Source organism: Camelus dromedarius, chromosome 2 (assembly GCF_036321535.1).
Source record: "Camelus dromedarius isolate mCamDro1 chromosome 2, mCamDro1.pat, whole genome shotgun sequence".
Classification (NCBI taxonomy): domain Eukaryota; kingdom Metazoa; phylum Chordata; class Mammalia; order Artiodactyla; family Camelidae; genus Camelus; species Camelus dromedarius.
The window spans coordinates 61,951,777-61,965,165 of record NC_087437.1 but is presented as its reverse complement, the minus strand read 5'-3'; the positions used below and the strand labels follow the sequence as shown (position 1 = coordinate 61,965,165).

The 13,389-nt window shown below is 33.2% G+C and overlaps 1 protein-coding gene and 1 non-coding gene across 2 annotated transcripts in view; both read right to left on the bottom strand.

The window, feature by feature from the left end:
• Positions 1 to 1,402: 1,402 nt before the first annotated feature.
• On the bottom strand, positions 1,403 to 1,475 carry TRNAT-AGU (transfer RNA threonine (anticodon AGU)). Its single transcript has one exon. It is a non-coding gene; the product is annotated as a tRNA-Thr (tRNA).
• A 1,593-nt stretch (positions 1,476 to 3,068) lies between these two features.
• SNX4 (sorting nexin 4) overlaps positions 3,069 to 13,389 on the bottom strand; it is a 51,195-nt gene continuing 40,874 nt past the window's right edge. Inside the window, exons 10-14 of the mRNA XM_031454504.2 lie at positions 12,751 to 12,840; positions 10,316 to 10,415; positions 8,524 to 8,669; positions 7,251 to 7,365; positions 3,069 to 4,248 (exon numbers count right to left, since the gene is read on the bottom strand). Of these exons, the coding sequence (XP_031310364.2) occupies positions 4,201 to 4,248; positions 7,251 to 7,365; positions 8,524 to 8,669; positions 10,316 to 10,415; positions 12,751 to 12,840 (499 nt within the window). The 3' untranslated portion in view covers positions 3,069 to 4,200. The remainder of the gene's footprint in view (positions 4,249 to 7,250; positions 7,366 to 8,523; positions 8,670 to 10,315; positions 10,416 to 12,750; positions 12,841 to 13,389) is intronic.

Genomic DNA, 13,389 nt, shown 5'->3' with positions numbered 1-13,389 from the left:
TTCTTATATGCTTGGGAAATGTCTGGTGAGATACTAAATGGTTCACAGTGGTTACATTTAGGGTATAACTTTGCAGTTGGTTGAATAGCAGCCTTTTACTTTTTGCTTTATTTTGGTACTGTTGAAATTTTGCGTCATTATGTATTACTTACATAACGGAAGTCTACGGAAGTCTAATTTTTAAGAAGTACATATAAGAAATAATTACCCAAAGAAAAGAAGGTAATCTATCAGATAAAGAATACCCCCATACCTGCAGATGATAGGAATCATATTTGTAAAAAGATATCACTATACACCAAACAGCTTTGCAGCCAAAAGAAAAATAAGTTTTCACTACCTCAGTTTCAGGTGTAGTGGTTAAGTATTCAATGTATGTTAGCGATATCGTCTGAAATCAAGGCCTTAGCAACTGAGTATTTAGGAATTTCTTTTCTGCTGATGGTGCTTCTACCACACAGGTATGTGAAAGGGATGTGTTATTCATTTGCACTGTTGCTATTGAGTCAACTAGTTTCACCTTCAACTGAGGTTGATTTTATAACCATCTGCTAATTAACAGATTTCCTAAAACTTCTGCACTTTGAGCGCCCACCTCGTGAACATACTCCCTGTTAGAGCTTCAAGTATGAGGCATCATCTGCTTTAGGTTCAACAAATATTCTAAGAAAAATGAGCACAGGAATAATAGGAGAGGGAGATGGCTGAAGGGCGGCTGGGTGAAAGTCAGAGGAATTTCAGCATTGGTGGGAGGAGAGTGGGGGACGGGGACACATATTGTCTAGCAGGCAGCTGCCCAGTGATGGATTAAACTTTCCCAACATGAAGTATGATGTTAGCTGTAGGTTTTCCACAGATGCCCTTTATAAGACTAAGCTCCCTTCTATTTCTAGTTTGCTGAGTTTTGAATCATTGTCAAATGCTCTGTCTGCATGTATTGAAAATATCATGAAGTACTTCCTTTATTCTGTTAACGTGGTAGATTATAGTAACTGACTCTTTTAATTGTAAACCAACCTTGCATTCTGACATAAATGCTACTTAGTCATAAGGTATTATGCTCTTTACATACTGTGGGATTCAATTAGCTAATAGTTTAATGATTTTTGCGTCTATGTTCATGATATATATAGATACACCACTTTCTTTTCTTGAAATCTTTGGCCAGTTTTGTTATTAGGGTGATACTTGTTCTCATTAACAAATTTTTTTTCTCATTAAAAAAAAGTATTTCCTTTTCCCTATTTTCTGAAAATATGTATAGAATTAAAACTTTTTCTTCCTTAAATCTTTCATAGAATCCACTAATAAAGACATCTGAACCTGGAGTTCTTTTGTAGGAGTATTTCTGATAATAATTTGGGGGGGGGGAGTAATTAGGTTTATTTATTTATTTTTTTAATGGAGGTACTGGGGATTGAACCCAGGACCTCATGCATACTAGGCATGTGGTCTACCACTGAGCTATATCTTCCAATAAACTTCTTTGATATAAGGCTAGTCCCATTTTTTGGTCTCATCTCATATTAGTTTTAGTAAGTTATACTTTTCAAGGAATTTGGTGACTTCATCTAATTTATTGGGTTTACAGTTCTCCATAATATTCCTTATTATCCTTTTAATGTCTGTAAGAACTATAACATCCCCCCTTCATTGGGGATTATCCCTGATAGGGATAACCTGTGCTTTTTCTTTTTCCATACAGTTTTGCTAGAGGTTTAACTTTATTAAAGTTACCAACTCAAAGAACCAGCTTCTGGCTTTGTTAACTTTATACTGTTTTCAATATCACTGATTTTTGCTCTTATTTTTAATACTTCTTCTACTTTGAATTTAATTTGTTCATTTTCCCCCCCTAGTCTCTTCCATCCTTTCAAATACATAAATATTTAAAGCTATATTAATTTAGGAAGCTAGTACAATTCTACTGATTTGGCCATGTTACTTTATTCCACTGGGTTCTTCAACCTTGAATGAAATTCCTAAATATTTTTAAGGAAAAAACTTTAGGAGAATCAGTAAATTCTACCCTGGAAGAGAATATGCATATAAATCTAAAACTGATTATAAGGATATAAAAAGCCTGCCATTCCTGTTACATAACTCTTGGTTTTTCATTCCATTCCAAGCTGGGTATGTGTTTATTCTAAAGATATTTGAATTTTAAAAACCCTCAGTTCCTGTTTTGGATGCTACGTTGTAATTACCAGTGACTCATTCATCCATACCCAAGTTTTTGGATGTAAATGAAGGTTAGGTATGACTTCAACTAATTTTAATGCTTTGACTACACCAACTACATCACTAGAACATTATCAAGGTGAAATTTTCCTCTGTTACTAAGTATTTAATGAGACAGTCCTCATTCTTTAGTTATTGCTTGTGTATTTTTTGGATATCTAACTTCCCCCCTTTAAAAAATTCATTTTGAGTTCTGATTTTTAAATACTGAAAGGGTTAATGCATATAGATTATTTTCTTTATACTTATTCTGGATAGTATAAAAAATTATTTGTCATAAAATTTCTTTACAATTTTTTAAAAGGAATTACTGTGCTATTAAATGAAACTTTTTCAAAATCAATCCATGTCAAGATATTCCTACTTAAATATACACACAACCATGTGAATATTTGTATATTTCAGAGAAGATAATAAAATATTTTTCCTAATTCATCTTTTAAAACATAGGTAATCAATAGACTTCTCAAATCAAGTCAGCTAGTAAAAAAAATCGAACACATTTTACATTTACTCTAAGGTTAGGCTGGGAAAAAAGGCTTTTGATTTTTAAATGCCAAATGGAAAGCTGTTTTAGTTCATGAGCCAAGAGATGATAAAATTCAATGGAATGAAATGTGTACCGATACAGATGACTTGTTTCTAATAAAAATCATGTATCATTTCAGCATCTTATTGTTTAAAAAAACCAACATTTTGGCACAAGACAAATTTATACAATTAAACACTTCAAAACATAAACTGGCATATATTATTTTTCCACAGGGTATCAGATATTATATCAGATATAATAGGTACAGACCACTGTTAAAATAACAAAAATCCTGTGAAAATCAACACAATACTTCATTTATTTATTATATAAGTTTGGTAAACAGCACAAAAATTTAACATTTTAAACATATAAAAAAGTCAAATGCTGAACAGTACTGGAGATTTCCTTTTTTTACATAATTAGTAATAATGAGTACACATGTAGGGTTCTGCAAAGCAAGCAAAATACCAAGGGTGCTTGGCTTCTGAACATATACCACAAAAATACGCACAAAAAAAAATATAATTTATCTTTACAAAAATTACAGCCAAGCGGTAAAAAAAGAAGGATGTTAATAATGAAGATACTAACACATATGTTCACTACATCTATCTTATACAATGAAATGCTACATCTTGTACCCTGAAATGCCATGTGTAGAGAGCTAAGCAGAGTAAATTCAGGCTCATCACTGAGGTTAAGAATTACTTGAGAATTTAATGCTTGTCTATAACATACTCATTTAAAACTTTCTATATAGTAGTTCCAAGATCATAACAATGTATTCCACTATATATCTGAGAAGTTGAGTCTTCTTTGTTGGCAGTATAAAAATTTTGACCAGTATCAAAATTCAGGTAAAACACAAGTTGAAGGCATTTTCTAGTGTATGCAAATGTTATAGGGGCAGTAATGAATGTGGGAAAAATTCTTAGATTTCACACTAAATTTCTGCTGAGCTTTGTCAAATCAAACAGCTCAACTATAAGGCAAGAAAAAATAACCACCTATAACAGATTAGTGGGTCTTAACAAGTAAAAATAAGAATCCAGTCTGAGGAAAAAACTCCCTGCATAAGCAGATCTGAAACATTGAACAAACATTGAAACAAACATCTAGAAATTACCTAACATCTTGATATTTGGTCACTGGTTCAGAAGCCTGACGATTTGTTGGTATAATTTATCTAATTAACATTTCAAAATCAGCACCAGTCCCCAAAACCTCAAATTATAATATTTAATCTTCATTAAAATACATCCTTTTTGTGCTATATTAACACTACTATAATCAAGTTAAAGGAAATTAAATTTACTCAACTTATTATATATTTTTGTGTATACTGGGTAGCAACTTAAATTTTTTAATTTACTTGTGCTTCTGTTTTGGGGCACTTTGATTGAAGAGAAATTTATTTCACAGGATTACATCTTGCTAAAGCATTCCTTAGCATTGGTCCAAACTTGAATTCCCTTTAAAAACAAACAAACAAAAACCAAAAAAACTTTAAAATGTGACTTTGGAAGGATTCTGGAAGCCAGTATTTGGCTTACTGGTATGGTATGTTAAGTTTTGCATTTTGGAATAATTAACAAGTCCAGCAAATATGACACTATTTCTGGCAATAGCTAATATAAGTGAATGTCAAATACTTTTGAAAAAAGTAATAGAATCATTTGTATGAGTCTATCTTCAAAACAGAGAAAGAACTCCTACAACTTCTTTTTGAAAAACTTGAGTTTTCAGGTTCCTAACTAACTTATTTACTCATATGACATATTCATATTTTCTCTATAAACCAAATTTTATAATATTTGAAACCAAAGAAAGAACCTTATTATCCTAACAAATACAAAGTAATGTATTATTAGTTTATTAGTCTAATAACTAATGTTTTGACAAAAACCAATTAAGTACTAAATTATCAACTCCCTCTCAATGGTTTTGGCAGATTAATTAGCAAAAAACTAATATGCTATAATATACCTAATATGTTTAAACAAGAATGCATGTTTGTGAAATGTAACAGTAAAATCTAAGGAAGTGGTAGAAATAAAGGTATGTTTTCAATAAACAAGACATATATTCTCCAATACCTGCTAATTTATGAAGAATACTTTCTTTAATACTTAAACATTAGTCAATATTTTTCAAGGTTTCAAACAATAGAAAAAAAAATCAGTAATCTTTTTAGCTTTTTTCCTCCCTGATGGAATACAAAAAGAAAAAGAAACAAACCCTGCAAAAATCCTTTAAAATGTCTCAGATTGCCTGGATAAAGTAGTATCTAATGGAGTATTCATTGCTAGAAAGGATAACATAGATCTTACGTGCACTGTCCCAGTAAGATGTCCACAGGACAGCAAATGAAAAAAAAACAAAACTACACACTAGCATATATGATGCAATCCTGTTTTTATGAGAAAAAGGAAAGTGTTTATTTTCTAAATAATTGTATTTGTACAAATAAGTCTGAAAAGATACACATGAAACTGTAACAGTGATGAGTTTTCAAAAAGGGATCTGGGGGAAGAGGGGGAGAATTTTTATTTAATATGCTTCTGGCTTATTTGAATTTTCTGCAATGAGCATGTATGTTATTTTTATGGTAATTAACTTTTTTAATTTAAAAAGATAAAAATAGCTTGAAATATATAAATACCCATATGCTGATGCTAATCTTGACTTCTCATAATTTTAAGTTTCTAAAGGGATAGACTGGGAGTTCGAAATTTGTAGATACTAACAGGCATATGTAGAATAGATGAACAAGATTATACTGTATAGCACAGGGAAATATATACAGGATCTTGTGGTAGCTCATAGCGAAAAAGAATGTGACAATGAATATAGGTATGTTCATGTATAACTGAAAAATTGTGCTCTACACTGGAAATTGACACAACATTGTAAAATGACTATAACTCAAAAAAAAAAAAGTAAGAAAAAAAAACAATAAAAAGAAAAAAGCACCATAGATTCTCAAATATAAAAATCTATTCCACTTAGGGAAGAAAATAAAACATGATGAAACATTATAGGACTATTCTCAAGAAATAAGGTGAACATACACCCTTATTAATCTCATGTGAGTAAACTCTTGCTTACTACAGTTATCATCTGAGGATACATGAGTAGATGCACAAGACATCCAACAATATGTTCAAACATGCCTACAGTAATATCTTTTTTTATTCAGAGATTAATTTCTAGCATCCTAAACCATCTCACCCTAAGCAAAGTAGGGGGAAAAGTCCTGCGAGCCATTATATAAAGTCTACGTTCTACTTTGGAAAAGAAGCAAATGGGAGATCACAGGAGCTTGTTAATGAGAATTTTATAGGAATAAAATAAAACAAAACCAACTTTACAAACCTTTGTTTTCTGATCTTTCAGACCACCTGAGACTTAAAAAGGCAGATTAGAAAGAAGACTGTAAACAGGAAGAAGCAGAAGAGCTGACAGGACGACAGCAGCAGAGACAAAAACACCCCAAACTTCAGGACATGCAACCATTTTCAGGACATTCAGCATTTGCAGGTTGACCAGATCTAAGTGACACAAAGATCTACAACACCAAGTAACTTACAATTTCACTGAGGCATACGATAAATCTGGCCCACTGACTAGTGTGTGAGTCTGATATTTCTATCTCAAAATAGCTTTGTTCTTTACAGTTACTACTGCTGGTCAAAAAGGGCTGAGAAAGTGATGGTTCTGAGCCAGAAAGTACACATTTTGGATAAATTAAGGCTTAAGAATGTTTATATGAATGTCATTTTTCCCTCTAAGAATGTCTTCATAAATACAGTAATCCATCTTACTATATGATTTACCGAGATAACATGTTAAATGGCTCAATAAATTGTGAAGTGTTAGACAAATGTAAAGGACTGGTATTGACTGGTGGTCACAACTAGATCTTGGGTTATAAAAAAGAAGTTAATATTACATATTTTGTTCTTATAACACCATTTTAGAATGATTTCCAGCATTGCCAAAATATTTATTTTAAACAGAATAAGCTTCAATGTTTGTATCTTATACCAGATATCAGCTACATAAAGGATCTACTCTGACAGAAAAACATGTTATAACCACATTTTCCCAAAATAATGTTTAAACTATTTTCCAATCAAAGTATACATTACTGTCAGGAATGGTATTTTACTGCTCTGTCCAAGAACATCATATAAACAAAGTAATGCTGTTAGTACATATTTTCAAATACAAGTTATAAATGGGGCATACAAATTTGGAACTTTGGATAAGTGGAGACTCAGTAACAGATAATTTGGTTATGACACTTCTTTCAAAACTAAGTAGAAAAATTGGGAAACATTCTGAAAGAGGAGAGGAATGGGTTTTAAAAATGCAAACAATGAATACTCTGGTCCAAATAAGAGAAATTGGTTTTAAGAAATTCGTAGGCATCTGTGAATATACGTGTACCTTCACTAAAACCAAAACCTACCTTTTTGCACATACTGATCTGCATGACTGCATAGCTTATGAGGGCCTCCTTTAAATCACGGTTCTTTTGTTCTTTGAAGCGTTCAATATCAGCCCAAGCATTTTTGACAAATTCTCTAAAATAAAAAGGTAAAGTCATTATTATTCTTACTTAGATTAAGTAAACTATATATTATAAACTCAAATCACCACTTCTCATTTAAGTTGGGTTTTTACTTGTCAACATAGAACGAAAAGCTATTACTTGTATAAGATAATTCTATTTTTCTCTTCCTAAAAATTATAGTGGGGAAAAAAAAGCAGACAATCATATATATTTCTACATTTTAATAATCTCTATTTTTGCCACAAGAATTCCAGCTTCAGATTATTCCCATAAAACAGATGTGAATGGCTCTGTGAAGCAGCTCACAGCCTAAGAGATACCATATGAATCTGCCTTCCTCGGGTCACTGGAAAACATGTATTCTTTTCCACAAGATGGATTATGTATCACATTTATCATGGACTTGCTTTAAATGACAACTAGAGTTATAAAAATTCTGAGAGACATTTGTCTTTTTAACTCTATTCATGAAAGTTTATTTTGACTTACTTGATGCCTGCAGTTCTAAAAATTAACAAAACCACCTCCAAATCAATGACACACTCTTGGTCTGCCTTGGTCTACCCAATGACTGTCAGATGAAAACAACAAAAAGAAAAATGAGCCCAACAGTCACGGCAGATCTTTGAGAACTGAATTTCCAGAAATATACATTCCAAGCCCTATGCCAGGTGTTGGGACATAAAGATGAAAAATGACACACTCACTGACTTTGAAGGGCTTGTAATGTAGCCCAGGACAGCCAGACCATACAACCAACCACTCAGTACAGAAGTGCCATGCTACAGGGGCACGAAGCGCTATGAAAGCCTGTGCAGAGAAGAGGAGGCTTCCCAAGGGAAGTAACAAAAGAGCCGGGCACTGAAGAATGATCAGGCTTTTAATGCACAAAAAGAAAGGGCAGAGGGAATGTGCAAAGGATAGAAATCATGAAAAGTGCAGGAGAATAATATTATGAAGCTCAAAGCTTTCTTCTTCCTCTTTCTCCCACCCTAAAACAGTTGTTTCTATATAACATGAGTTTTGACTAAAATTTCTTAGGAATCCAATCACTGCATTTCGGAAGACTAGGCTATATCCAGGGATGCTGAAGAAGCTGGGAATGGTCATAAACAATCTGCCACATAGCCTCCATGTCTAACTTTGTTAAACATCTCAGCATTTTTACCTGCCTTCCAGATTTTTAGACTTAAGCTGTTGTTCTCCTTCACTTATTTGATCTTCTAGCACCTTTACTCTGGCTTCTCTCTGCTCTGGAGTTTCTTGACCAAAGAGCTTGGTAGTCATTCCCTTCAAAGAAAATGTTCTCACGGTCTAAAATGAAATAGAAACAGATAAACAACATACATAAACTGATGTATTATTCAGCCTTAAAAAGGAAGGAAATTCTGACACATGCTATGCCACAGATGAATCTTGAGGACATTATGCTAAATGAAATAAGCCAGTCACAAAAGGACAAATACTGCATGAGTCTACCTATATGAGGTATCCAGAGTAGTGAAGTTCACAGAGACAGAATGATGGCTGCTAGGGGCTGGGTGGAGAGGGAAACTAATAGCTGATAAAAATTTAATACATACAGAGTTTCAGTTTTGCAAGATGAAAAGAGTTCTGCAGGTTGGTTGCACAACAATGTAAATGTACCTACTACTGCTGAACTTTACTATTAAAAATGGTTAAGATGATGAATTTTATGTACTATACATTTTACCACAACTGAAAAATTTTTTTAAAAAGGGAAATAGAAACTTTAGCCATCTCTCTGCTAGCTCAAACAGAAGCACCATAAGCCTTACAACCAGGGGGCTACTAATACAATTTCTAAGACTGGAAAATATGGAAGAGTCAAAAAGGGAAAAGTTCTGAGTTTTTTCATCACATGGAAAACTTCCATGGTGAAGTACAGGCAAGTTATTTCTTTATGTTAGTAGTCATACTCTTAAAAATTACTCTGACATAAAAAAGATAAAATTCAACAAGTAACAATGGAAATAAACCAAAGTAAAGAAACTTAAAAACCTGCAAAACTCACACTGAAACTTGGGTATCTATTGATAAAACAAGATGTCTAAACCCAAGCCTTAAGCTTCACTGCTTTAACATTTCCTCATTCTCTGTAGTTTACTGAGGGAAACACTTTACCCTTCACGTGTAGGAGTAGAGAACCAAGTTCCCTGTTTCATGGTCAAAGATCTTTTCCCACCTATATCTATAACTTTTCATACACATCGCAGGTGGGTAGCCCAACAGCACTTTTAAAAGTACAGTACTTGTTGATTATGAAATGACTTATAAATGGTGGCAACTGTCACTGCTTCATTATTTCCATATTATGTGTGCTCACCATGACAGCTACTTTACTCCAATGGAATAGCTGGACAGTAGAAAGCTGATTATAAAAATGACCTAAGTCTAATACAATAAATATGGAATTTTCTTCACAATTACTCACTGTAAGCATTCAATTGAGAGTAAAGTACACAGGCTGCCTCTCTTGCCTTCTGAGACTGCCTCTGTCTATGGATATGTATTTCTGTGAATAAAAATCCAACCCCCTCCACCACCAAAAAAAAAAGTAAAGTACAGAAAAAGCTCCTTGTTAGAAGAGAGGCACTGATTCTAACAGGGAAAAGCTTTTCAAAGTTAACTAAGATTTCTATAATATACCTGGTAAAATTAAACCTGACCAAAGATCATTATTTCAATCCTAAAAAATAGTGTTTTCTCACTAGGACTTAATCAGAAAATGAAATGACTCTTCAGAGTAATATTAGCAAAATTTCTTATAATACTATGTATGTTTTAATGGCTTAACATTTTTTTTTTCAAGATCACAACCAAAAGAATTATGAAGCCGCCTACAAATCATTCCCCTGTAAAAGCTACAGCATCCTGCAGCCCACTCCATTTAAGGTCTGCTATAATAACACCAGAGACCTAAGTGGAAGCACACTCACCCCAGTTGCCAGTTCCTCACACTGCTGTTTCTTGGATGCTAGGTCCTGAGCAGCCATCTCCAAGTCATACTGCATAAGTTCATGTTTCCGGCACACAGCCCTGAAAAAAAAGTGCTGCCATTTAATTTTTGTGGTTTCTCTATTAACATGTTAATTTGGGGGGGGAGGGAGGAAGGGGAGGCATTCACAATGTCTTACTATGGTAAGAACTTGTATACTCAGGATTTTCAAGTTTAAAATGTAGTAGCCCAACATTAAAAATTTAATCTGGCAGAACCTAAGCATAAAAACTTTATATATACTTAAAACAATAAAGATTGTTTGCAAGGGCAGAGTATAGCTCAGTAGTAGAGTGTGTGCTTAGCACGCACAAGGTCCTGGGTTCGTTCAATCCCCTACACCTTCATTAAAAAAATTTTTTTAAAGGTTGTTTTCTAGACACTTGCAACATTTTTTTCAATAAAAATACCATTATCACATACATTGAAAAAATTCTTTTCTATAATATAGGAACTAATGCTATAATCTCAAATAACTGAGTACTGTTTTAAAAGATATTACCTCAAAGCTTTCTTCTTTTTTATTTAGAAATGTCTATTAGTTTTTAGCATCATAAAAGTAACTCATGCTCACTGGAAAAAAAAAAAGACTCTAATACAGGAATGCACAAAATAAAAGTTTCAAGAACCCTCTTTTTTCTCCCAGTCCCACTGTCTAGATATAATTCATGTTAATAGACGGTGTATATCCTTCCAGACTTTAGCTAGGCACTCACAAATATACATATCCACACCTCTCCCCCACTGATTCTACACCTTTTCTTTCTTAACTATATACCACAGACATGTTTCTGTATCTGTACACATTAATCTTTTCTACAAGTTTTAAGAGCAACAGAGAATTCCACTGTGTTCAGCAACTTTCTTTACTTGGTAACTTGAAAATACCTTGATGTAACTTCTTACTACTCAAAGCTCCAGAAGGAAAAAGGCTAACAATGTGATGTTTTCATATCAGCTACTGAACAGCTAAAGGAATACTGCTCCTCTGTTTTACTAACAGAATTTTTAAAATAATTTAAAAAGTGACAGGAAAACGATTCATTTTTCCAATCTGGACTAATCTCCCAGAGAATTCTGTTTGGTTTTGCAGGAGATACCATAAAAACAGAAGACACCATATGGTGGTTCTATTTTTAGGTTTTTGAGAAACCTCCATATATACTGTTTTCCACAGTGGCTGCACCAAATTACATTCCCACCAACAGTGTACAAGGGTTCCCTTTTCCCCACATCCTTGCCAACATTTGTTATTTGTGTTCTTTTTGATTATGGCCATTCTGACAGGTGTGAGATGATGTCTCATTGTAATTCTGATTTGCATTTCCCTGATATTAGTGATACTGAGCAAATTTTCATGTTCCTGTTGGCCATCTGCATTTCCTCTTTTGGAAAAATGTCTGTTCAGTTCTTCTACCCTTATTTTACATAGGTTGGCTGCTTGTTTGCTTTTTAATTGAAGTACAGTTGATTTAAAATATTGTATTAGTTTCTGGTGTACAGCATGAATGGACTTGGAGGGCATTACGCTAAGTGAAGTAAGTCAGACAGAGAAAGACAAGTACTGTAAGGTATCACTTACATGTGGAATCTAAAAAAACACAATAAACTAGTGACTATAACAGAAAAGAAAAGAAACACTCACAGATGTAGAGAAGGAACCAGTGGTTACCAGTGGGGAGAGGGAAGTGGGAGGGACAAGATGAAGGTGGAGGATTAAGAGACACAAACTATCAGGTATAAAATAAGCTACAAGGATGTACTGCACAGCATGGGGAATACAGCCAACATTTTATAATAATTACAAATGGATTATAACCTTTAAAAATTTGTGAATCACTATATTGTATACCTGTAACATAATATTGTACATCAACTATATTTCAATTTAAAAAATATATTGTGATATAAATACATAAATAAATTTAAAATGGAAAAAACTTAAAACACATACACATACACACAAAAACAGAAGACAAAGTCCTGATATTAAGAAGTTTTACAACCTCACTAAGGAGATAAAATATGGAGGTATGGGAAAAATTACAGAATTTAAATAATATACAACCTAGTGACAGAGCATACTACCCACACTCAATCTGTACTTTGCTTCCAATCTTCAAGATGGAAAAAGTAAAAGAACAATCTACAGACAGACCCGATTAACAGGTTTTATCAATGTGCTTCAAACACAGGGTTCTTCTTAAATTTCTATCTCTAGCACTTTTCAATACACAGGGACACAATGAGACCTCATTCAACATCTGGAGGAATGAACTCATTTAAAAATCACCTTACTATCTTTATTTTAGAGCAGCATATGAAGGGAGTGGTGACCAGCCACAGGGCTGCGTCTGAGACATTCATTATACTTACCGCAGTGCTTCTGCATAAAAAAGATACTCCTTTAACTGATCTGCATAATGTTCTTCATCTTCCAAAATATCATCAATAGAAGATGCATACCTGTTTAAAAAGAAACATTGCATAGAGTAACTTTTAGCAGGACACAAGTATCAATGTTCTAAAGAAGGGCTATTCAAAGCTGGTCCGCAGATCACTTGCTGCTCATCAGTGACAAAAGTACATGAAGTATAAATAAGCATTTAGAAACATTTTACAGCAGTTTTTTTTTTTGAAGTATAGTTGATTAATGATATTGTGTTAGGTTCTGTATACAGGTATACAGTAAAGTAAGTGATTCAGTTATACATACACGTGACTTTTTCAGATTATTTTCCATTATAGGTTATTACAAGATACTGAATGTAACTCCCTGTGCTAAATAGTAAACCTTTGCTGCTTATCTACTTTATGTATAGTAATTTGTATCTGTTAATCCCATACTCCTAATTTTTACTCCCCCATAGCAATTTTTAATTATCATGACAGTTTTATTGAATTTTACCAAAATATTTTGATCAGCAAGGGCTTGTAAATTAAAAAAATGAAACAAACAAAAAATGGTCCTTCTTAAGGTATCTTAAGAAGCACTCTAATATCTTCTGTTCAAAG